The sequence below is a fragment of the Sinocyclocheilus grahami genome, unplaced genomic scaffold (genome assembly GCF_001515645.1).
Source record: "Sinocyclocheilus grahami isolate Dianchi unplaced genomic scaffold, SAMN03320097.WGS_v1.1 scaffold33.1, whole genome shotgun sequence".
Classification (NCBI taxonomy): Eukaryota; Metazoa; Chordata; class Actinopteri; order Cypriniformes; family Cyprinidae; genus Sinocyclocheilus; species Sinocyclocheilus grahami.
Window position 1 is genome coordinate 3,532,354 of NW_015505212.1, and position 24,043 is coordinate 3,556,396.

The following is a 24,043-nucleotide window of genomic DNA, read 5'->3' on the forward strand; positions in this document are numbered from 1 at the left end:
CGTTAGCATGTTGCTAAGCTAATGGCATGATACTCTAATAAGTGTACACTGAACTCAAAAATGTTGGGTACAATAATACATTACGCTTTTATGAACGTTATCGAATGAATTATTACATAATCGACATTTCTCTCGCCCTGTCTAGAGTTTGACATTAACATTTTGCTAAGATAATGGTGTGATAATTGAACAAGTATAAAAAAATACACAGTACTCGCAAATGTTGGGTAGAATATCGCATTTTACGGTTTTATGAACGTTATCGAATTAAATATAATCAACATTTTTCTTTTACCATCCGAAGTTTGACATTTGATTCCAATAAGTATAAACATAAAACTCACATGTTAGGCAAAATAACATATTTTTGAGATTTTATGAACGTCATCGAATTAAATGTACATTTATAATCAACATTGCCTCGTCCAGAGTTTGACGTTAGCATGTTGCTAAGCTAATGGCGTGATATTCTAATAAATACAAAAATACATAGAACTTGCACATGTTGGGGAAAATAACACATTTTAAGTTTTTATGAGCATTATCGAATAAAATATTACTTTATAATCAACATTTTTCTTGCTCTGTTCAAGGTTTCACATTTGCATGTTGCTAAGCTAACGATGTGATACTCTAAAACTCACCAATGTTGGGCAAAATCATACATTTTAAGTTTTTATGAATGTTATTGAATGAAGTATAACTTGATAAATTATATTTCTCTTGTTGCAATGCATTCTGGGTTTGACTTCTCTGTGAACAATACATGAAATGCTGCCTTAGAATTTGGCTAAAACTTATTAAGGTATCTTATAAGGGAACATAATTAAGTTGGCTAACCTTTGGAACAAATTTCGCATCTCGAGCAGCTCACTAGGTGTTGGAACAGAGCAAGTTTCCACTTGATAAGCCGTCTTGGATAAATGGGAGAACAAAAGGAAAGGACGCCACTTCAGAGTTTTTGGGCAGGGCTGAATTGTGGTATCGTGGCGGAGGCCAGAAATGATGTTTAGCACCAGAGGAAGTCCGGAGACATGAAGATGACCCATTTGGAGGAAGCACTTTGAGAGACATGGAACTGAAGGGGAGGGATTTTCACATTAGCAACAGTCAGTACGAAGTCTTGAAGGTTCACAGCTCTCCGCATGCAAATTGAGAGTCTGAATATGGGGAAACTTTGTCTATTTTTCTAAACAGTCTGGATATGATATTTGGGGTGAGTTTTTTTCTTTGTGAATTATAGGAGAGAGTATTTAAGTTTATTTTCTGCATGTCAGCAGTGGAATTTCAATTGCGGATGTCCTGGCAATACAAGTATGAAAGATTGAAAGTAATTCTTCATATGTAACAGACCAGCCGTACTTAAATTTGAAGATTTTGGTTTCGGATTTTGTGTAAAGCAGCTTCTCAGCCATGGAGATGTGTTGGGATTTGTGAGGTTGTTTATGTGGTACATCGGGAGATTAACCAGGACTGGGGTTTCGGGATGGTCTTTCTCAACTCTGGTAGCTGACAACAGCAGCCTGTTTCTGAGAAAGTCTCTGGAGTTCTTCCCTGATGGCCTTGATGAGAGAGGCCGAGGACTGGGGGGGTGGAGAACGCTCCTCAGGGGCAATGTACCCCACGCTCGAGGCTTCCAGGTGACCCTGGGGTGTTGTGGGATCCTGCAGGGACGTCCTGGGCATCTGGAATACTGGTGATGAAGAGTATTCTGGGAATGTCAGTATCTGTGAGAAACAGAAAGGGAGAGAGAAATAATGAATAAATGCTAACATTTCAGGAAAAATAAAAAATAAAAACATACAGATTATGCCTGAACACAGGCAATATATCGAATATATATATATATATATATATATATATATATATATATATATAATCTATAAATTTTCTGTGCTGGAAAAATGAGTCACAATTAGCAAATTTTCAAAAATGAGTGATTTTTATGTTCACATTTTCCATTAAAAGACCTTCAGAATGATGTATGATTTGTTGGAATCAGATGAAAAATGACTGAGCTACACCCGTTTGATGTCAATAGAGTCAATTTTGAGAAAAATGGAGTTAAAGTTTTCTGAAGGTTCCAAAGCAAAATCACCTGCAACATTGCATCTTTTCCTCCAGTCCTTTTCTTAAAAATAATTACTATATTAATAATCACAATAAACCTATTTTTATTTTATCTTTATTATAAATAAGAACAGATGCAAAAAAACTAAAAAAAACAGTAGAACAAATATAAGAAAGAAACAAATTATCTTTTTCATTTATATGAAATAACAAATTAAAAATTTAATTAAATTTAACAAATTAAATTATGTAATTGCCATTATTACTTGTTCATTCACATTATTGTCATTATACGTTTTTTTGACTTATTTTTTCATTACTTTTCTTGAATGCAATGCTTTAGTAAACCAATAGTACAATTTTGGGATTTTATAATATCCCATATTTTATGATATACACTATTATGAATGTGCATGTTTGATTTACAGCCTCTCGGTTGGATCCTGGTCTGGAAATCTCCTCATCTGAGCGGTACTGGGCCCAGCTTGATCCTGAAGGTCCAGATACACTACGGCCAACTCCAGGATACAATCCAATCCGACTTGACAAGCCCACTTGTGTCAGCTGATGCAACTGTGCACCTACACACACAACACATAGCAATTATCGTAGCACTGAAACCACACATTGGCCCTGTCCCAAATGGCACACTTCATGTGCACTTGCGGTCTAGCGGACTTACAATGACCGCAGCATGCGCGTGTCTGTTAAGTCCACGAGACCGTAGGGTGCCCCATTCGTAATTTTAGCTTTCAGAAGGATGCTTGTAAGCGCCCCCATTGCTATGCACCCTCGATGCACACTTCTGGTGAGAGGCTCTGCAGCAGACTTCTACCCGACTCAGTGTGGACTTGGAGGAAGACTGTGAGGGTTTAGGGTGCTATTTGGAACAGGGCCACAATAAATTACTAATAAAAACCTTTACCTGTGCTGCCCCCTACTGGTCGTGGCCGAGAAGACGATGGCATATCTTCTCCATACTGCCCCCTGCTGGAGTATCCAGGATCTGACTGCATCTCTGCTGACACAACATACCCAGAACCCTGCGCCTGCCTGTCAAATTATACAATCTGCTGAGTAAATATGATATCTGAACCTGATGGATAATTAACTCTAGTAGACAAAGTCGTATGTGCCAGCATATTTGCTTTTCTGTACTCAAACTTATTTTGTTGGCTTAACAGGAATATTGTGCTTCTTTATCATGTTTACATGTTCTTTTTTCAACTTCCTCCTGACTTTTCTTGTTAGTTTATTCCATAATACCTTCCAGAATCCACCTCACCTTTGCAGTAAACCTTGGACCGATGTGGGAGACATTCCTAACTCTGCATACCTCTACAGAGCAGAGAGAAATTAAATGAAATTTCACATAACTTGGATTCCATCATTCAAATGTTTTTAGTCACGCACCGCAGAGAAAGGGCTGTGTGCAGGGGCTGCTGGGTAAGAAGAGGAGCCCCATTGGCGTGCAGGACGTGAGGATGGGCTGGAGGGTTGACCGGGGGTGATTCCTCCGACGCCAGTGACTGCTGTAACGCCAGTGAATGTTAGAGGAGCGGGGCTTCCTTGAGAAGAAGGCGAGACGAGAGCAAACGCGTCATCCAATAAGGAGTGCATCTGTTGCCGGGCTTCTTCGATGGTTGGCTGAGGGGGGACGTAGGAGGGCGGAGCAGGGGCTTGGCCTGACGGAGGTGATCCAGGGTCTAAAAACACCTCATCAGTAGGAGAAGGGCTGCCCGCATCTGGGAGCTGGTCTACATCAGACTACAGGAAGAGGAGTGATGAGTTTGTGTTTTAGTTGAGTGAAAGCATGTGCATGTGTGTGTGTCCTACCACATAGGCCACATTGTTGACCCCGGGGTACTTCCTGTATGTGGCATCTCCATCAGTAATGAGACGATCTTTGTCTCTCAGACTTCCCCTTCCACGCAAATGCTGTCTTTGTCTGTGTCTGGGAGAGCGTCTTCCTTTGGAACTGCAATTGAAAAACAAATTGCATTCATTTTCCTGGATGGCAAACTCTAGATGTTTTGCAGACAGTACAAGTGAGATTTATCATCCTGACCTTTTGCGTGGCTCTCCGCACGATGGAGGTGTGTGTTCTTCAGGATGCAGGATCTTGTGTATCTGTTCCTGAGCTTGTTGATACACTCGCTGTTGTTCGGAGCTGTCGCCGAACGCTGCCATGATGTCCTCCATGGAGGGGAACTCGTAGTGGCCCTTTCTCTTGGCACGCAGGCGGATCTTATTGCGATGGTGTTCGATCTCAGATTTATGCCTCAAGTCCACTTGAATCTGTGTCAGTTGGAAGAATTGGCTATGAATGTTTTCTTTTAGACGACATAAAAATTAAATTTTTATATTTTAATATTAAATATAATAATATTTGTTGCTGAATATTCTGTTTCTCTGGGAAATATGTCACATTATGGTGATATAAACATTATAAACATTAAGCTTTTCTCTCCCAAAAAATTATTCATAAAATACCAAAAATTCTGAAAAAAATAAACACAGATTATACTTGAACACACTTCAATTAAATTTTACAATTAAATTTAATGTACATTATATAAATATATACAAATTAAAAATATACATTTTAGTTATTAAAAATAATTAATACAAATAATAAATTATTTAAAATACATTATATTTATAGAAATTACCTTTATTGTACGGCCATGAACTGCAATGCTTCGGCAATCCGAAATAGTGTATTTTGATGTTATAGGAAAAGTAGCTTAAAGTTTATAATTTTCTATCTATCTATCTATCTATCTATCAATATAAATGCATATAGACTATTTATTTTAGGTGTATTTATTTTTAAATGGATTTTTCAGGTAATTTCATTTTTTTTTATTAAAGTTATTTTTCTCCTGTATTTCCCCAAAATGATGTATTTCCCCAAAATGATGTATTTTGAGCTACACATCTCTGTATTGCTACAGAAAATAGTAGAACATATTTTAGTGGTACTTGCATCACCACTTTCACCATTTTGATTTTGTGTTGTAAATACATATCTCACATATGTCATAAATAAATAAATTAAAAAACAGCACAGTGATTAAAAACAGCACAGATGGATAAAGATTTAACACAAAAAAATGCTTTTACAGATCTTTCATTATAGTAGACATCATGTGAATGCCACATCTGTGTGTCTAAGATGTGAGCCTGTCATTTACGAACAAGTTTGTGTTTGCGAAGAAGAGTTTCCCAACCTCACTATTGACCTTTGCTCCATCAGGCATCCTGTCTGTCAGGCTTGGACTCAGGGCTTGGTTATGTGGATGTGAGGGAGGGCTTGGCATGGGCTGCATGGCGATGAGCTGTATCTTATTGGACACTCTGCGCGTTCCATCTGATGAACCTCGAGACAGACGGTCCACATGCTCAAATATGGACGACGAGGACAACTGCTCATCCACACCACTTCCAGGTTGAGCACCTGAACATCAAGGCCAGATGTCAAAGGTCACAAATTTGTAACTAACAATATACAAATGTCTATGGGTAAAGACACTTACCAAGTTTGTTTTTTGCTGATGAACCGATGGAATAAGAGGAAGAGAGAAAGAGATGCAATTTTTTAAATAACAATAATTGTAATAATAATGATAATAATTTTAATAATAATTGATTACTATTTTAATAATAATATTAATAATTTTAAATTACTATATTAAATATATAATTACTATTACAATTACTATGTTAATTTTAATAATTGTTTTTTTTCACAATACAAATCATTATGAAGCAACTTTATATTATACTTTTAATTATTAATAGTTAATATAGTATAATAATATAGTAAATTAGTGTGTTTTTGTCGTATAATACCATGCTTGCTCTTGCGATGTTGGGGTTTGCTGTCACTTGGCGTCACAGCAGGTCTGGTGCTTTCTTCTGCTGATTCTCTACCGCTGGATGCTTCGCTTCCTAATGAATCTCCATCAGATGGAGACAATCTGAAAAAAAAAAAAACATGTGTGAGTTAAAAAAAAAAATCATATAAACCAGGGATTTTATCGTTAACAAAAACTAAAATTAAAGTATGAATATGAAAATAAAGATGAAAACGAATGCCTTGCCTTGGCAACTAACTGAAATAAATTGAAATTAAGTTAAAGCGCTTAAAATTACTAAATGGGAATAAATAATCACTTAAACTGAAATAAAAATAAAACCTAAATAGCAGTATTTAAAATATAAAACAAAAACGAATAAAAATAACAATCGCACATAATAAAATTAATAAAAATTCAACTACAATTACACTGAAAATATAAAAATAAAAGCTACACAAACTACTATATAAATAATACTAAAATTACATTGATATAAACAGAATTTGCTCTCACACAATCCAAACATCATGGCGCATGATCACAGACAGTTCCTTACCGGCCTCTTCTCCGTGCTGCGCGGGATGCTTTTGTAGATGAGCTCTTCGATTTTGGAGTGTTCAATTCTCCGCCCTCTGAGGGCGTGGCCTCTTTAACAGGTGGCGGTAAAGGGGCGGGTTCTTGGATTACCATGATATCATCCTTACTATGCTGCCCCAGGTGTAGCTTAGCAAAATCAAAGCCTTTAACACTGGGAGGCTGCAACTAAAATGACAAACACATGAATGGACAGTAAATATGATACAACGAGCTAAAATGACTGTTGCAAAGTAGCTCATTTTTCCATAAAGGCCCTTGACATGGATGAGTAAAAATGAGCAGTCAATTCACATGGAGTGTCTATGAGTGGGCAACACTTCTCAGACACACACACACACACACACACACACACACACACGGTAACCCCGACCTTCTGTCTCTGCTGGATGGTGCTCATGGCGTCTGGTTGAAACTCCAGCTTCTCAGAGCGGCACAGTTTCCAGTAGAGGATGATGATGATGAGGATGACCACAAGAACTGGGACCACAACTCCAACGATCAGCCACACGTTGCTGGGCTGAGTCTCGGAGGGCGGCAGGGCCAGCTTCTCCACCGCTGAAACAGAGTAATGTGAAATTTGGCACAAAAAAGATCATACATTTGCTTACTTAAAAAGTGCCTTAAATACACAACTTTTTTAAGGCCGTGACACACCAGGTCAGTCAAAGTCATAGTCGTTGAATGTCTGTCAGCCCAGTTTTTGCGGTGTGTCCCGCACCATCGGCACTAGTCGGACACAGTTGGCAGCTTTTTGGGTGATTAAGCATGTTGAATCGCGTTGGGCAGACAGTGAGAGAGATCACTCTGATCAATTTAGTGAACCAGTGCACAAGAAGAAAAATTTAAGTTATCAAAGCAAGTAAACGACAAAGTCAAGAAGACACCCACAGAAAGCTCTTCTACCTTTACATCTTCATTTTACCTGAGCATTTCATTTCGCAAATATTTTTATAAGGACGTCTGAAATGAAGAAAGTGAAGACCAACTGATCAGCATGATTCATATTCAAAATGGAAAGCAAGTGGTACTTTATTTACAATTTGTATATCCACAGTCCCAGCTAACATAAATATGTTCTAGGAACGTTTTGCTAACAATACCACTAAGTTCTGAAAACTTTATTTCTGAATGTCCAAAACGTCCAGTTTTGTCTTGGTTATGCGTTAACGTTAAGGAAACATTCCATTTCATCTTTCTGCAAATATTATGGGAATGTTACTTTTGAATGTTCTCTTAATGTTTTGCTAACGTTACCACTAAGTTCTGAAAACGTTATATCTGAATGTTCAAAACGTCAATTTTTTTTAAATTAATGTTTTAAAAACGTTTTTCTTGGTTATGCGTTAATGTTAAGAAAACATTTAATTTGATAATTTTGCAAGCATTAAAGGAATGAAACATTAAAAACATTTGAAAAAAAAAAATATATATATACATATATATATATACAGTATATATATATATATATATATTTTTTTTACATTTAAAAAATGTTAGCCGAATGTCAAACTAAAACAGTCCAGAAAAAAAATGTTGCATGAACGATATATAAATAATGTTTTCGTACTAACATTTTGAAAACTTTATTAAAGACCAGATAACCTTGAACAAACGTTCTATTAGTTACTGGAAACAATTTAGTTCATTAATTTGCAAGAACCTTGTCAGAATGTTCCCTGTTAGCTAAGGTCCCAGTTTTGTTTTCCCTATCTGAATGATAAATATAGACTACTGCCACTTGTTACTTCCTCTCACATAGACTCAGAACGTACATTCTAATTGGCCGTTGGATGTAGTTTGCGGTGTGTTCAAGTGTAATTCTTTGAGCAGATGCATGCGACGCAAGACGACATCACAGTCTTCTTTAATTGGCACTAGTTCTTTGATGTCGGTATGGTTTGTCACGGCCTTTGGTTGATACAACTTTGACTCACGTGTGGCCAGAACTCCATGTACTCTGTAGCCCAGTACGATGGCAGCTCTCAGCAGGTTCAGTCTGTTGAGCATGGCCGCAGTGGCCTGGGCTGGCAGCCTCTCTCCTGACCCCGCTTCCACAAAATACACCAGCTCCAGCGGGTAGTCCGGGCCATCCAGACGGGACACTCGCACAATCTGAGGCACACCAGGGTTCGTGCTAATGTGATGTGTGGGAAAGACAAACAAACTGTGTACACTAATGTGTTTGAATGTACCTGTACACTGTTGTTGCCAATACTAGTAGCTCTTCTCCATCGTCGACTGCTAACCCCGATCCCAAGTCCCTCTCCAACCAGCAATGCTAATCGCCTCTCCATTTTGGCCTGGAAGGTCCTCTCATTCACACGCTGGTCCAACACACCCAGTAACACTAGAACAGATGGACATTATAAAAAGTAGCATTAGAAACGTGTATGACTAAATTGTAATAATCATAAATTCTAGACTGGTGTAAATCTACCTGCCATCTTTTAGTAAAATAAACATTTATAAGTGCCTGTACCATTAACAGACTTAGAATGAGAAAGATTAGATCATAATATTGAATTTAATACAAGGCGTAAATAAATCAAAGAAAAATTAATTATAATGATATTAATTAATTATATTTAAAAAAAATTAAAATTATTATAAATTATATTTATCTCACATAAGAACTCGCCTCAAAAATAATATTACTTACTTAATATTTATAATAACTAATGAATATTTTTCTTTTATGGTACTAACTATTTTAGCTAAGTGAGAACTATTAATATATTATATACATATTATTATAATTATGGGTCAAACAAAAATACATCAAAAAGTGTTCATCTAGATAGTTTACTCTGGATTCCAAGGTTTAAAAAATCTAAATCACAGAAGAAAAATACTAGACTTCCAAAAAAATTATTGTTATATCTCAAAATCAGTTTGTTTGGCATTTCTAACATACCCACATACCTGTTTTCACCCAGGATGTGCGTAACAGGTGGGACACATTCAGTTCAGGATAATGAAAAGCTGGAAGACAAAAAATGAGAATAAGATAAAATGAGTGATGAATAAAGTTCATGAGATATTGAGACAAAGAGCCTGTGTGTGTATTTGTGACTCACGTTCAGCGATCTGCAGGGTAGGAAAACCAAGGTAGAAGCTGAACTCCACAGCGCTGAGCTGCCTCATGTGACCACTCACATCTGATCCTGTTAGGAAGCCTTGGGAATCACGCACAGCAAAAGTGATGTCCACCGGTGCCTTCAACTGCCGCTGACCCTTAGGAAGGCTACTAGTGATATTCACAATCTAGACAAGCAATCATACAACAGTATCAATACTATTTAAATGTATGAAATACACAGAATTATAGAGGATATTTTTGTTAATAAGCCTTTCATGAAAGAACAGTGATATGTAAAATGTGCAAAAGTTTTATTTTGAATGTGCCTCTGCCAATTGCCCTAAATGATTTACGTACATGAACTGTGAAATTTCCGTTTTCTTGCGAACGCTTGCGTACTTCCGCATACGCCATGAGTAGCCCCTTCTCCACACGCTCGCTGAAGCTACACAGACGCACATCCACATGACTCGGTACAAACTGCAGCACTGCAAGGCAAATTAACTAATGTAACACTCATTCTTAAAATATAAATATAATATTTATATATGATATTATACATTTATATAAAAGGTGCATTATTTATTTTATAATTATTGCTCAGTTTTTCGTGTTAGCCACATGTTAGCATGCCATTTACTGGTTATACTGTGTCTCTCTCACCTGTGTGGACCTGATGTTTGTAATCAGGCACTGCATATATGGTAGTGACGGACAGTATGGAAGAAGAGGAAGTGGTGTGCACTGATTGGCGGACAGCATTAATGACAGAGATAGCAGTGTACACAAGTGGACCGGAAACTGCCCGGAAGATAAAATTGGGTGGGGCTTTGAGGACCTGGATGGATAGCACAGATAGAGATCAGTGATCCTTGAGATAAACAGCTGATGTGTGATCTGCTGTGATCTGACACACTCACCTGGAGCTCCACTGAACGGTTGAACTCTCGTCGAAGAATCTCCCGCACATGAGCTTTGGCAAACGCCACCGATGACCCACTAGGCATGCCTGCAAGAGTCAGACAAGAAGGTTGTAAGAGATGATAAAAATATATTTAATTAAAAAAATATATTTTTTATTCTAAATATATAATATAAAAATATATAATAAAAATAATCAAATAATCATAATAAAAAATACAGTTAAATAAATAAAACCTTTTTAAAATTTTCTAAAGAATTTAGCCATCACAACATTAAATTAAGTGTTAAATTAAAATGATTAGTGTTTTTTTTTAACTAGAGGAAATTAATGTATTCAATAATGATAATAGATAGATCGACAAATCGATAGATTAAAAAATAAATAATGAGAAATAAATAAATCAAAATTAAAATTAATTGTTTTAAAATCTACAAGAGAATTTAACCATCACAAAAATGATAAATATGACATTTAACACTGTTAAATATAAATCATTAAAACAAATCAATCATATTAGTGGTTTTAAAAATTTTTAAATAATAAAAACTAAATGTAAAAATAAAGAAAATGAATGTGCACAATAATAATAAATAATATGATAAATTAAAAAAAACCTCTTAATATCGGTTAATAACTGATATGATAACCGATTTATTGTGTATATTGTCTTACCCACTCTGACTAGGTACATGTCCGGTTTGGTGATATTGCAGACGTACTGCCGGGGTGCGATGGACAGAGGAATTCTGGGGGTTGTAGGTGGTGGGCTTTTGGTAGAGAGGCTGGTGGGGCTCATGGTAGTCGTGGTTTTAATTGTAGTTGTAGTTCTGGTGGTGGTTTTGATGGTGGTCATGCGGGGTTTTGTAGCAGGGGGCTTCAGCGTCACAGCTTGTATTACTGGACCCTCTGAGGTGCCGGGTGGAGGCAGGGCGGTTGGCACTGGCGGTCGGGTTTTGCCCACATGGGATGTGGGTATGGAAGGAACACCATTATCTGGGCCTTCAGGAGGTTGTTGGGTCTCAGTGGTGGATGGGATGGGAGGCTTCGTAGGTTTTTGGGGTGGAGCTGGGGTTACTGATGGAATAGGTTGAGGAATCGTCCGTTCGATTTTGTCCGGGACTTTTCCCAATGCAGTGGGAGTTTGAGTGGGTCCCACAGTGTGTGTTGGGGTAATATGAGGGTGCGTCCTATTCCTCGCAATACTAGCATTCTCTTTGGCTTGCAACGTGTTGTAGTATTCCAAACTGTTCATATCGGGAAGCAGCATTTCAGTTGGCTCAATGGGAAAAAGCTCCGCCCAATCGAAATCCAAATCATCGTCCATATCGATCACATGGGCGGAGTCAGGAGCTAATGGGAGGCGGGGATCAGTAGGATGGGCCGTCCTTAAGTTAGTCCCATATTTTACAGTCACGCTGGGCTGGAGGTCTCTGGACGAGAGGGGCAGGATGGAACGAGAGGGGAAAGCTGTGTTGTAGCTGACCGTGGCCTCATCGTCCGTATCATACGGATCGTATCCATGCGTAGGAAGGGTGGTGACGAGAGAAAACTCCTCCCCTTCTGATCCCATGAAAGTAAGAGTTTCAAGGTAGTCTCCGGAGCCCCAGTCCACCTCAGCGGAGTGGACAGGATACAGGTCTTCGGGTGACACCAGGGTCGGGGGGGCTGGTGTTGGCGGTCTGTCATCATGGAGTGGAGGCATCTGGCTTGGCGTTAGAAGGTCTGGGGGCCGTAACAGCAGGTGGATGCCCTGGGCCCCGTCGCCTAGGTTACCCGACCCTTCGGAACCAAGGGACGGGGTGGGATCTATGCTGGAGGCACTGTCATGGTGACCAGGGGATGAGGGATATTTGGCACCTGGAGGCGTATGAGCTGGATGTCTGGTTCTTTCAGAGTGATGAGGAGATGAGGAAGAAGATGATGATGATGACGATAAGGCAGGAGGTGAACGTGGTCTTGTTGGAAGTTGATTGAGGCTCCTTCTGGACATGTTGGATGGGAGCTCCACTTAGGAAAGGAAACAAAAGGAAAGCATGAGTGTGCTGCAGGATGGCACACAACCAAACCACAAGAAATTCAATATTTGCAGCAGAAGGACAGATTGTAAATACACAGTACTGGAGAAAGCCCAGACTGTACCCAAGACACAGTCATTTTTAATAACATCTCTATGGGAACTAGTTCTGTGGACGAGTATTAAAGGGGTCATATGATGCGATTTCAAGTTTTCCTTTCTCTTTGGAGTGTTACAAGCTGTTTGTGCATAGATAAGATCCCTAAAGTTGCAAAGACTAAGACGTTTTGTGTGGGAAGATCTGCATAACACCACCCAAATTTTCACGCAAAGAAAGAAGGCGTAACTTTGATTCTCGCTATTGCCGTCACTGCCATGTTGTGAAGACGCTGTGTGTTTCGTTGTGAAAGCGAAATTACTTTGTTTGGCCTTCCAAAAGAGGACACAACAGTGGTTAAGCTGTATTTACAACACTGTTCCAGAACAGTTCAACCCAAATATTCAGATGTGAGCAATGCATTTTACAGAGGACAAGGACTGTTTCCTGGGAGAGTAACTACAATGCCGGCTGTTCTGACTCATAGCCTATAAGTACGCTTTCATATTTAAAGGATTTGCCACTGATGATTCAAACCCGAGTTTTTAGCAGTGTAGAGTAGCGCTTGTTGTTTGTCGTTTCTCCGATCACAAATGCAGACATGGTTTTATGTTTACGTGGTGCGATGCAAGGCAACGTGTAAAAAGACAGTATAAGTCATTATAATCAGTAATTATGTCCCCACTGGATGCAACAAATGCCTCATTTATAATGGGTTTTATTGGTTTTGTCTCGTCGCTCCGGGACACGGCATCACAGTATGGTAAGGGGCGTAACATTTCCGTCACACGCTTGAGGTATTCAGCCAATCACAACATACTGGATAGCTGGCCAATCACAGCACACCTCGCTTTTCAGAACGATGAGCTTTGTAAAAATCGATGCGTTTCAGAAAGGCGGGGCATAGAGGAGAAACAATAATGTACAGTATGTGGAAAATAATGTGTTTTTTGAACCTTAAACCGCATAAACACATTTCATTACACCAAATACACAAAATAATGTTCTTTTTTAGCAACATCATATGACACCTTTAAACTTTTGATCTAAAACCATTTATCTAAATCAATCCAAAACTGATCTAAATCAGTCAATCTAAATCTACATAATATGAATAGGTTCCCTGAGCAAAATCAGGGCTTTTGAAAGCTGTAGCTTTTTTAACAAATATTGGGTAATTTTCAGAAAACTATTTGTGTTCCCATGATCCATGACTTACAGCTCTATTTAGTGTAATGCAAAAAGAAAAAAAATAGAGGGAAAAAATAAATAAATAATACTAAATATATAATAATAAAATCTAAATATTTATTTTAATTTGCTAAAACTACTACTACTAATTATTATTATTATAAAAATATAAACATATGGATTTTAAAAGCACCTTTATAATATTGCATCATATTTAAGCAAGTGATATGATGTTTATATTGACCTCACGAAGCTTACTTATTATATATTTACATTATGTGAATTCCAGACTTACTGTATGGGGTTAGAATAATGTGAATTATTAGGCTGGAGGTTAATGACGTTGAATAAATTATATAAATATACTATATAAACAAAGTATATGTCAGTAACAAACCAAGTTATTCTTAACAAACAGTAACAACTATTAAAAGTAAACTATTAAGTAAAACTATTAAAAATCACTTTTGGTAATTGAATTAAAGCTGAATATAAGTCATTATAATCAGTAATTATGTCCCCACTGGATGCAACAAATGCCTCATTTATAATGGGTTTTATTGGTTTTGTCTCGTCGCTCCGGGACACGGCATCACAGTATGGTAAGGGGCGTAACATTTCCGTCACACGCTTGAGGTATTCAGCCAATCACAACATACTGGATAGCTGGCCAATCACAGCACACCTCGCTTTTCAGAACGATGAGCTTTGTAAAAATCGATGCGTTTCAGAAAGGCGGGGCATAGAGGAGAAACAATAATGTACAGTATGTGGAAAATAATGTGTTTTTTGAACCTTAAACCGCATAAACACATTTCATTACACCAAATACACAAAATAATGTTCTTTTTTAGCAACATCATATGACACCTTTAAACTTTTGATCTAAAACCATTTATCTAAATCAATCCAAAACTGATCTAAATCAGTCAATCTAAATCTACATAATATGAATAGGTTCCCTGAGCAAAATCAGGGCTTTTGAAAGCTGTAGCTTTTTTAACAAATATTGGGTAATTTTCAGAAAACTATTTGTGTTCCCATGATCCATGACTTACAGCTCTATTTAGTGTAATGCAAAAAGAAAAAAAATAGAGGGAAAAAATAAATAAATAATACTAAATATATAATAATAAAATCTAAATATTTATTTTAATTTGCTAAAACTACTACTACTAATTATTATTATTATAAAAATATAAACATATGGATTTTAAAAGCACCTTTATAATATTGCATCATATTTAAGCAAGTGATATGATGTTTATATTGACCTCACGAAGCTTACTTATTATATATTTACATTATGTGAATTCCAGACTTACTGTATGGGGTTAGAATAATGTGAATTATTAGGCTGGAGGTTAATGACGTTGAATAAATTATATAAATATACTATATAAACAAAGTATATGTCAGTAACAAACCAAGTTATTCTTAACAAACAGTAACAACTATTAAAAGTAAACTATTAAGTAAAACTATTAAAAATCACTTTTGGTAATTGAATTAAAGCTGAAATATAAATATTAGATGAAAAAACTTCACCGTTTTTCAAATTATTACCTTGGCAACTAACTGAAATAAAGAAGTTTAAGTTAAAGCAAGTTCAAACTGAAATAAAAAAAATAATTAAAGCTATATAAAAATACTAAATAAAAACAAAAAAAAGTGACAAAAGCACATCACATAAAAACTAAAATTAAAAAGAAAACTGAAAATATAGAAATAAAAGCTTCTATATATATATATACATATACATAAGAGTATATAACAATACTAACACTGGTTACAAAAAAATATACAGTAACCACATATTTAGGATTGGAGGTGATGATTTAGGAATCAACCATTTAAGAGAAAAAACCATAATCTGAATATTAGCACGCACACCGCCCTCTGGTGGTCAGTGACTATGGAGGTTACGGATCTGGTTCTTGAAAGTGCACAAAACAATAATTTCCATTTTCAGACACAAATGGCACTGTTTCCTAAAAATCATGATCCTATTATGGTTTTGCATGGACTGATACAACAGCAAACGAAAACTCATAACATAAGTCTTACTATAACAATAAATGTGACACTGTTGACTCTTAAAATGACTATTTTTTATTTCAAAGAGCCATATGGTACTGAGGCTGGCTATGAAAGCTGCACTTTTATTAATGTGACTGTGATTCATCTGCATTTTGGGCCGCTGAGGGTAGAACAGAGGGTTTGTGGGTAATGAGGCTGATTGAACGGCACACTGTGGGGGAGCAGGGGAGTACAGCACAGCTGAGCGACATTAGTAGGCCAGTGTGTCATACTAGCTGAGGGCACGGAGGGAGAAAGAGGAAGTCAACGTCACATACACTGTACAGTATCAAATATGGACTTTTACTTTTTAGACAGACGTCCTCCATCACTGCAAACTGAAGTCGAACAGCTTCAAACTTCATGGTACTACCAGACAGCGCCAGACATAGACATGCCCTGTCATGTTTCCTCAGGCCAAATATCAAGTTGTTCATCTTGTTAAAAAAACACTTTTCGAAAATAGCAATCCGTCTGTTTTGTGAGTCATAGTGACACTAACTGCTCGAATAAAATAAATATTTCTGGAGCTGTGTGCCAATCATCAGATATCAAACGTTGCTAGCTAATACAGTATGTGTTTCCTATGAGAACACAAAGGGGTGTTTTCTTTGCGCACAAAAAGTATTCTCATAGCTTCATAAATTAAGATATTTTTGATGAAATCCGAGAGCATTCTGACCCTGCATAGACATCAAAGCAACTGAAACGTTCAAGGCCCAGAAAGGTAGTAAGCGCGTCGAAGACTGTCACAGAAGAGAATAAATTGTTAAATAAAATTGTTTTTGTTTTCTTTGCACACAAAAAGTATTCTCGTAGCTTCATAACATTGAGGTTGAACTACTGATGTCACATGGACTATTTTAACGATGTCCTTACTACCTTTCTGGGTCATAAAACATGTCAGTTGTGTTGCTGTCTATGCAGTGTCAGAAAGCTCTCGGATTTCATCAAAAAGATCTGAATTTGTGTTCTCAAGATGAACGAAGGTCTTACAGGTTTGGAACGACACGAGGATGAGTAATTAATGACAGAATTTTCATTTTTGGGTGAACTATCCCTTTAACTAAACTAAAACCATTAAAAAATTTACTGAAATAAAATATTAAAAACACTTGAACATAGTTTCAGATAGTTTCTCATTTACATTTACTTTAACTAAATTGACTAAAACTGAAATAAAAATGAAAACATATAGATGTTGAAAAAAAGAATAAAAATTTTAATAAAAAAATGTTAATAAATCTATAGCATCTCAATGACACTTAAACAGCACTGTGTTTGATTGTATTTATGTGTTAATTTCACTATCATTTGTAAAGCAAGCTTTTGGAACTTCATTACATTACATATCTACACTTCTTTTTAAGTAAGTTTAAATAAAGAATGTAAGAGAAACACATATAAGATGCTATTCTGAAGAATGTTGAGGTCCAGAAAACATTGCACCCCATTGACTTTCATTACATGGACAAATAAAACGGTCAAATATTTTCTTTTGCATAAAAAAAATAGTCCAACTGGTTTGGAACTACATGAGAGCGAGTAAATAATGACAGAATTTTACATTTTGGATAAATTGTCCCTTTTGAATCTAGTCATGTACATCATATCGTCTATGAAGGCTCTAATGTATGCGTGTTGAAACCGCGGGACGAACCACTCTGGGGAACGACATATGAAAGAACTTCAGTAATTAACTTCAGACTCAGTTAACTGTCAGAGCATCCCAACAGAGAACACAACTTCACACAGGGGGAAAGTGAGACCCTGTCACACACACACACACACACACATGAGTCCTATGAATGGCTCTGTGGCGTGGTCAGGCGAGGTGTTTCCATGGTGATGTTGCGTGATGCATGTGTGTGTTGCAGGAGTATGTCACACGCCGACCGCTTCATCAGTATGCTACAGACGCAGCAGAGAGAGCACACAGGCTTTTCTCACGCGGGCACGTACACATGTACGCCGATTCCACTGACACAGATTCCCAGGCATAAAGGAGAAAACAGAGGAGAAACAGCGTCTATGAATAGCAGCACATTATTACAGACCGAAGTCCACTTAGCTTTGATTTTCCCAAATCCAGTCATCAATGCCGACCATCAGATACCGCAGAGCCACAGAAAGAGAAAGATTGTGTGTGTGAGAGAGACTCCACACCTCAACGCAAGATCAATGGATTTACTGGGGGACTTGTTGCACCATAGGACACATTTCCATCACAGCTGTGGGCTCACGGGGTGTGTGACTCCTAGTGAACCCCCATCCTTTCCGACTATGTGTGTGTGTGTGTCTGATGAAGTGGGTGTGCGTTTGAACGTTGCATCTTCCCTTTCAGAGAGTGTTGAGACACTCTCATCCATCTGTCTGGGTTGTGTGTGTGTGTGTATCTTACGGTGATGTGTAACCAGCGTAAACTCAAGGTAATCAGCCTGCTGTCTCCAGTTACTGAGCAACTATCTTAAAAATAAAGCTTCTAAAAGGGGTTTTTCTGTCTTAAAAGAACCATTTTGGGTTCCTCAAAGAACCTTTCAGTGAACGGTTCTTAAAAGAACCATTTTTTCTTTTTGTAAAGAACATTTTAATAATCTACAGCAGGGTTTCCTAAACGGAGGTTCATAAGTTGAAAAAAGCTAAATGTAAAATTCATATTTTAGTAAGTATTAGTATTTTAGTATTTATATAATATAATATTTTAATAAAAATATTAAAATATAGTGGCTTAGACATAGTCTCTAATAGGTCTGGTAAGAATAATAATTAAAATAAATATATTAAATAAAATAAATGGGGCTGTGTGATTATTCGTTTATTGCAGTTATCAAATCAAAGGCAGCAATTTAATCAAGTAACAGTATAGTCTAATTAAATAACTCTAGTCACATTTCATTATTATAATTATCAAATATTTTTTATTTTACAGTACAATTGTAATTTACAACAGTAATACATTTCTGTCTTTATTTTTTATAATTAGAGTTAAAATACTACTACTACTAATTATTATTATTATCATTGACATCAGAGAACAGTGAAGATGTGAATGTGTAGTTAAATTATTTATATACCTATTTAATATTTTATTATTCATATAACTATTAACTAATTATAAAAATTGAATGATTTTATGAAAAGATCCTTTGAATTAAATTTCCCCAACTTTTGTTGTTTAAAGCTTAAACTCACTTAATTTTTATATTTTTTTTCCAAGAAAGCAACACTTAATATCTTAGTACGGAAGTTCTAAGCGGCCATGCATTATTTTTTTTTCCTTCTCGTTTTCTCGTTATAACGACTTATTTTCTCGTTATATCGACATAACGAGAGTTGTTTTCTCGTTATAACGACTTATTTTCTCGTTATATCGACATAACGAGAGTTGTTTTCTCGTTATAACGACTTATTTTCTCGTTATATCGACATAACGAGAGTTGTTTTCTCGTTATAACGACTTAATTTTCTCGTTATATCGACATAACGAGAGTTGTTTTCTCGTTATAACGACTTAATTTTCTCGTGATCTCGACATAACGATATAACGAGAAAATTAAGTCGTTATAACGAGAAAACAACTCTCGTTATGTCGATATAACGAGAAAATAAGTCGTTATAACGAGAAAACAACTCTCGTTATGTCGATATAACGAGAAAATAAGTCGTTATAACGAGAAAACAAGAAGGAAAAAAATAAATAATGCATGGCCGCTTAGAACTTCCGTATCTTAGGCTATTTTGTTTCTTAAATATATCTTGATCTAAGAATGTTTAGATATTTGTACTGGAAAACAAGACAAAAAGACTGAGTAAGAATTTTATTTATTTATTTAATTTTATTTAATTAATTACATTTTTTAAATATTTAAAGAACCCTTTTTCATCTTAAAGAACCTTTTATGGAATGGAAAGGTTCTATGAATGTTAAAGGTTCTTTGTGCCAATCAAGAACTAAAAACTGACCATTTCTGATCTGTATCGTCAGCATGTAATTTCAAGGAAATATAATTTTAAGAATTCACTCTGTGGGCAGATATGTGCTTTCTTCAATGTCGAATCTGTCTCACACACATCTCAATACAATTGACTGTGAATCCCATTCATTCTTCACCTCTAACTGCGAAAGACGTCATTGACACAAAGAGACTCGTACATACGCCCACCGTTCCTCTGACGTTCAAATCATCTGTGATGAAAAAGACTCGCTTTTTATGATACTGACTCACAATAGGTCCACAGAAACTAAATGAAATGTGACGGAAGTGACAAAAAAGCAAAAGTACCAGTCTAAAGCCAAACTTTTAGTGCACTCTGTGATGAGATACCTGCAACGGGTGTGAAAGCCCTCGCCATGAAGCCCACCAACATCGCAGCTGCGAGCAAAAGCGCACAACATCCGAGCAGTCGCAGCGAGCTCCTCAGGGCCATCCTTGAACAGGAGCTCTCCATTTTTGCACGTTTCTTATTCAAGACAGGCCATCTGACCCTGATAAAATGTCCCCTGGATAGCCACAGGTCTTCCCGCTTGATATCCTTCCTTTTCTATACGTTGCTGTGAGAAGAAGAAACACATAATCTGTTAGAGAGTAAAGCTAAATTTCACATGGCTAATGTGACTAAATTTCTTTAGTTCAGAGCATTATGTAGGATGAATTGAAGGCATCACCATCATCCTCCATCAATCAATCAGTTTAATTCAAAAATGACATATATATATATATATGTATATATACTGTAGGTTTTTAGGTTCCATTGTTGCCACTTATCAGTATGATGTAGCCTACTGTTTATCTATTATCTTGGGTAATATGTTGTAAATACTGTTTATTTTATATTTTGCAGTCTTCCTACACTCTAAAAAATGCTGGGTTAAATATAACCCAGTGCTGGGTTAAAAAGGGACAAACCCAGCTATTAGGGTTGTTTTGACCCAGCGGTGTCAAAACAACCCAATAGCTGGGTCTGTCCCTTTTTAACTCAGCGCTGGGTTATATTTAACCCAGCATTTTTTAGAGTGTATAGACAAGAAGAATCCAGAGCAAATGGCTGAAGATGTTTCTCCACACCACAGAGTCAATACCGGTAGTTACAAAAAAGATCTCAGAAATGCCTTAAACTGTGTCCAGTTGGATCAAGATCCCAAAGTCTGCAATCAATGGTCTGTGAATATCAATATGAACTTGAACTGTTTACATTCATAATTTTTTTAATCTTCCAAAAACAATAAAATATCCAAACATCGCTAAAAGCAAACTTTCTATCTACCAAAAGCAAAAAATCTATCTATGTTTGTCTATCTATCTTTAAAAAGCGGTAGACACAATTTTCACAAATAATTAATAGTAAACTCATTTATACATTCTATCTATCTATCTACTGAAAAAATGGTAGTGAAATAATTTTCTATCAGAATTTGCTAAATTTCACAACTAATTAAAAATAAATTAGAAAAATCTTTTTTACAGTCTATACAGTTCTACTATCTATCTGTCCATACACCCCTAGCGTGTATGTTTTCATCGATACCATGCAAACCTATAACGCCGTAAAGTCACTATCCACACTGTGAGAATGTAGGTTAGAATGACAGATCATCAGCGCGCGCGGCCCAGGGCTCCCGTGAGGTTAATACCGCGCGCATCTTGTCAGACAGGTACAGCGGTAACGGGTGTGATCTGAAGCAGATAAATAGCGGTACAGATGGAAAAGGGCGGGTGTAGGAACAGACTAAGCGCATGCACAGGGTCAAAAATGGAAAACTAGCATCTTCAGACGCACATACCGGCGGGATCTCCCAAGACGCAGCTCATGTGTCACACATTTACCGTATTTTTAAACTGGTATCGACATGCAAAGATACAGAAGGTGAATGGCACCGTACAGAGTCATTTTCGTTACCTGCCATGTTGAGATGCACCTCGCGCGGATGCGGCTCACGCGCGCGCCCCTTTACACACCCGATATCATGATGAAAGAACGGCCATACATAGAGAATATCGATGCAATCAAAGCAAGGGATCAAATCAGATGAAACACATCATATATTTATGCTGACAGCTCCTCGTGTAGATGGTATCCAGTTCGTTGCTCGCGTGTGGCTCATTTCCCGGTATCCGGTGTAGATATAATTGTGCAGTTATAACGGTCTTGCTGTTCCCATGCACGACCCATTTCCTAAGATCCCATCTCCTCCAAACACACTGGACAAATTGCACCGCTTAAATAAATACGCGAGCCGCTTCTACAAGATATTGTTGGCAGCGCATGTCCATCTCTACGGCATAAAACACTCCATGGATGGAGGAGAAATACGCCTCATCGATATCTGCGGCAAAGCCCCGCCCCTTGGATTTATTCATAAAAAACGTATTAAATAAGCGCAATTATGGCAAGCCGGTTTAGTTTAAAATATTCCCCGCGTAACTTGTCATAATATTTTTTTTACTAGTAACAATTCAATCAGAGAGCTCTACAATTCAATTCTTACTAGTAGTAACCACTATGATTAGAGCTCTCTAATTCAATTATTAGTAAGAATGAATTCCAATTACAGAGCTCTATGGGCCAATTCAATTCTTACTAGTAGTAACCACTATGATTAGAGCTCTCTAATTCAATTATTAGTAAGAATGAATTCCAATTACAGAGCTCTATGGGCCAATTCAATTCTTACTAGTAGTAACCACTATGATTAGAGCTCTCTAATTCAATTATTAGTAAGAATGAATTCCAATTACAGAGCTCTATGGGCCAATTCAATTCTTACTAGTAGTAACCACTATGATTAGAGCTCTCTAATTCAATTATTAGTAAGAATGAATTCCAATTACAGAGCTCTATGGGCCAATTCAATTCTTACTAGTAGTAACCACTATGATTAGAGCTCTCTAATTCAATTATTAGTAAGAATGAATTCCAATTACAGAGCTCTATGGGCCAATTCAATTCTTACTAGTAGTAACCACTATGATTAGAGCTCTCTAATTCAATTATTAGTAAGAATGAATTCCAATTACAGAGCTCTATGGGCCAATTCAATTCTTACTAGTAGTAACCACTATGATTAGAGCTCTCTAATTCAATTATTAGTAAGAATGAATTCCAATTACAGAGCTCTATGGGCCAATTCAATTCTTACTAGTAGTAACCACTATGATTAGAGCTCTCTAATTCAATTATTAGTAAGAATGAATTCCAATTACAGAGCTCTATGGGCCAATTCAATTCTTACTAGTAGTAACCACTATGATTAGAGCTCTCTAATTCAATTATTAGTAAGAATGAATTCCAATTACAGAGCTCTATGGGCCAATTCAATTCTTACTAGTAGTAACCACTATGATTAGAGCTCTCTAATTCAATTATTAGTAAGAATGAATTCCAATTACAGAGCTCTATGGGCCAATTCAATTCTTACTAGTAGTAACCACTATGATTAGAGCTCTCTAATTCAATTATTAGTAAGAATGAATTCCAATTACAGAGCTCTATGGGCCAATTCAATTCTTACTAGTAGTAACCACTATGATTAGAGCTCTCTAATTCAATTATTAGTAAGAATGAATTCCAATTACAGAGCTCTATGGGCCAATTCAATTCTTACTAGTAGTAACCACTATGATTAGAGCTCTCTAATTCAATTATTAGTAAGAATGAATTCCAATTACAGAGCTCTATGGGCCAATTCAATTCTTACTAGTAGTAACCACTATGATTAGAGCTCTCTAATTCAATTATTAGTAAGAATGAATTCCAATTACAGAGCTCTATGGGCCAATTCAATTCTTACTAGTAGTAACCACTATGATTAGAGCTCTCTAATTCAATTATTAGTAAGAATGAATTCCAATTACAGAGCTCTATGGGCCAATTCAATTCTTACTAGTAGTAACCACTATGATTAGAGCTCTCTAATTCAATTATTAGTAAGAATGAATTCCAATTACAGAGCTCTATGGGCCAATTCAATTCTTACTAGTAGTAACCACTATGATTAGAGCTCTCTAATTCAATTATTAGTAAGAATGAATTCCAATTACAGAGCTCTATGGGCCAATTCAATTCTTACTAGTAGTAACCACTATGATTAGAGCTCTCTAATTCAATTATTAGTAAGAATGAATTCCAA

General features: G+C 36.6%; 1 protein-coding gene across 2 annotated transcripts; it reads right to left on the minus strand.

Moving 5' to 3' along the window:
- Window positions 1-527: 527 nt before the first annotated feature.
- Window positions 528-22,216, minus strand: LOC107580867 (UPF0606 protein KIAA1549). Of its 2 annotated transcripts, none has more exons than XM_016266500.1 (22): window positions 21,814-22,216; window positions 20,241-20,467; window positions 11,207-12,541; window positions 10,530-10,618; window positions 10,273-10,447; window positions 9,967-10,097; window positions 9,608-9,794; window positions 9,453-9,512; window positions 8,723-8,877; window positions 8,465-8,642; window positions 6,901-7,085; window positions 6,490-6,695; window positions 5,926-6,053; window positions 5,610-5,624; window positions 5,316-5,530; window positions 4,139-4,368; window positions 3,907-4,048; window positions 3,484-3,837; window positions 3,356-3,408; window positions 2,996-3,123; window positions 2,497-2,651; window positions 528-1,727 (listed from the first exon to the last, which is right to left on the minus strand). In XM_016266500.1, exons 2-22 carry the CDS (start codon window positions 20,362-20,364, stop codon window positions 1,497-1,499), a joined length of 4,476 nt encoding a protein of 1,491 aa, XP_016121986.1. In that variant the 5' UTR covers window positions 20,365-20,467; window positions 21,814-22,216; the 3' UTR covers window positions 528-1,496. The 2 variants fall into 2 exon arrangements, with proteins under 2 accessions (XP_016121986.1, XP_016121981.1); XM_016266495.1 differs by having other exon boundaries at window positions 5,304-5,530.
- Window positions 22,217-24,043: the final 1,827 nt, after the last annotated feature.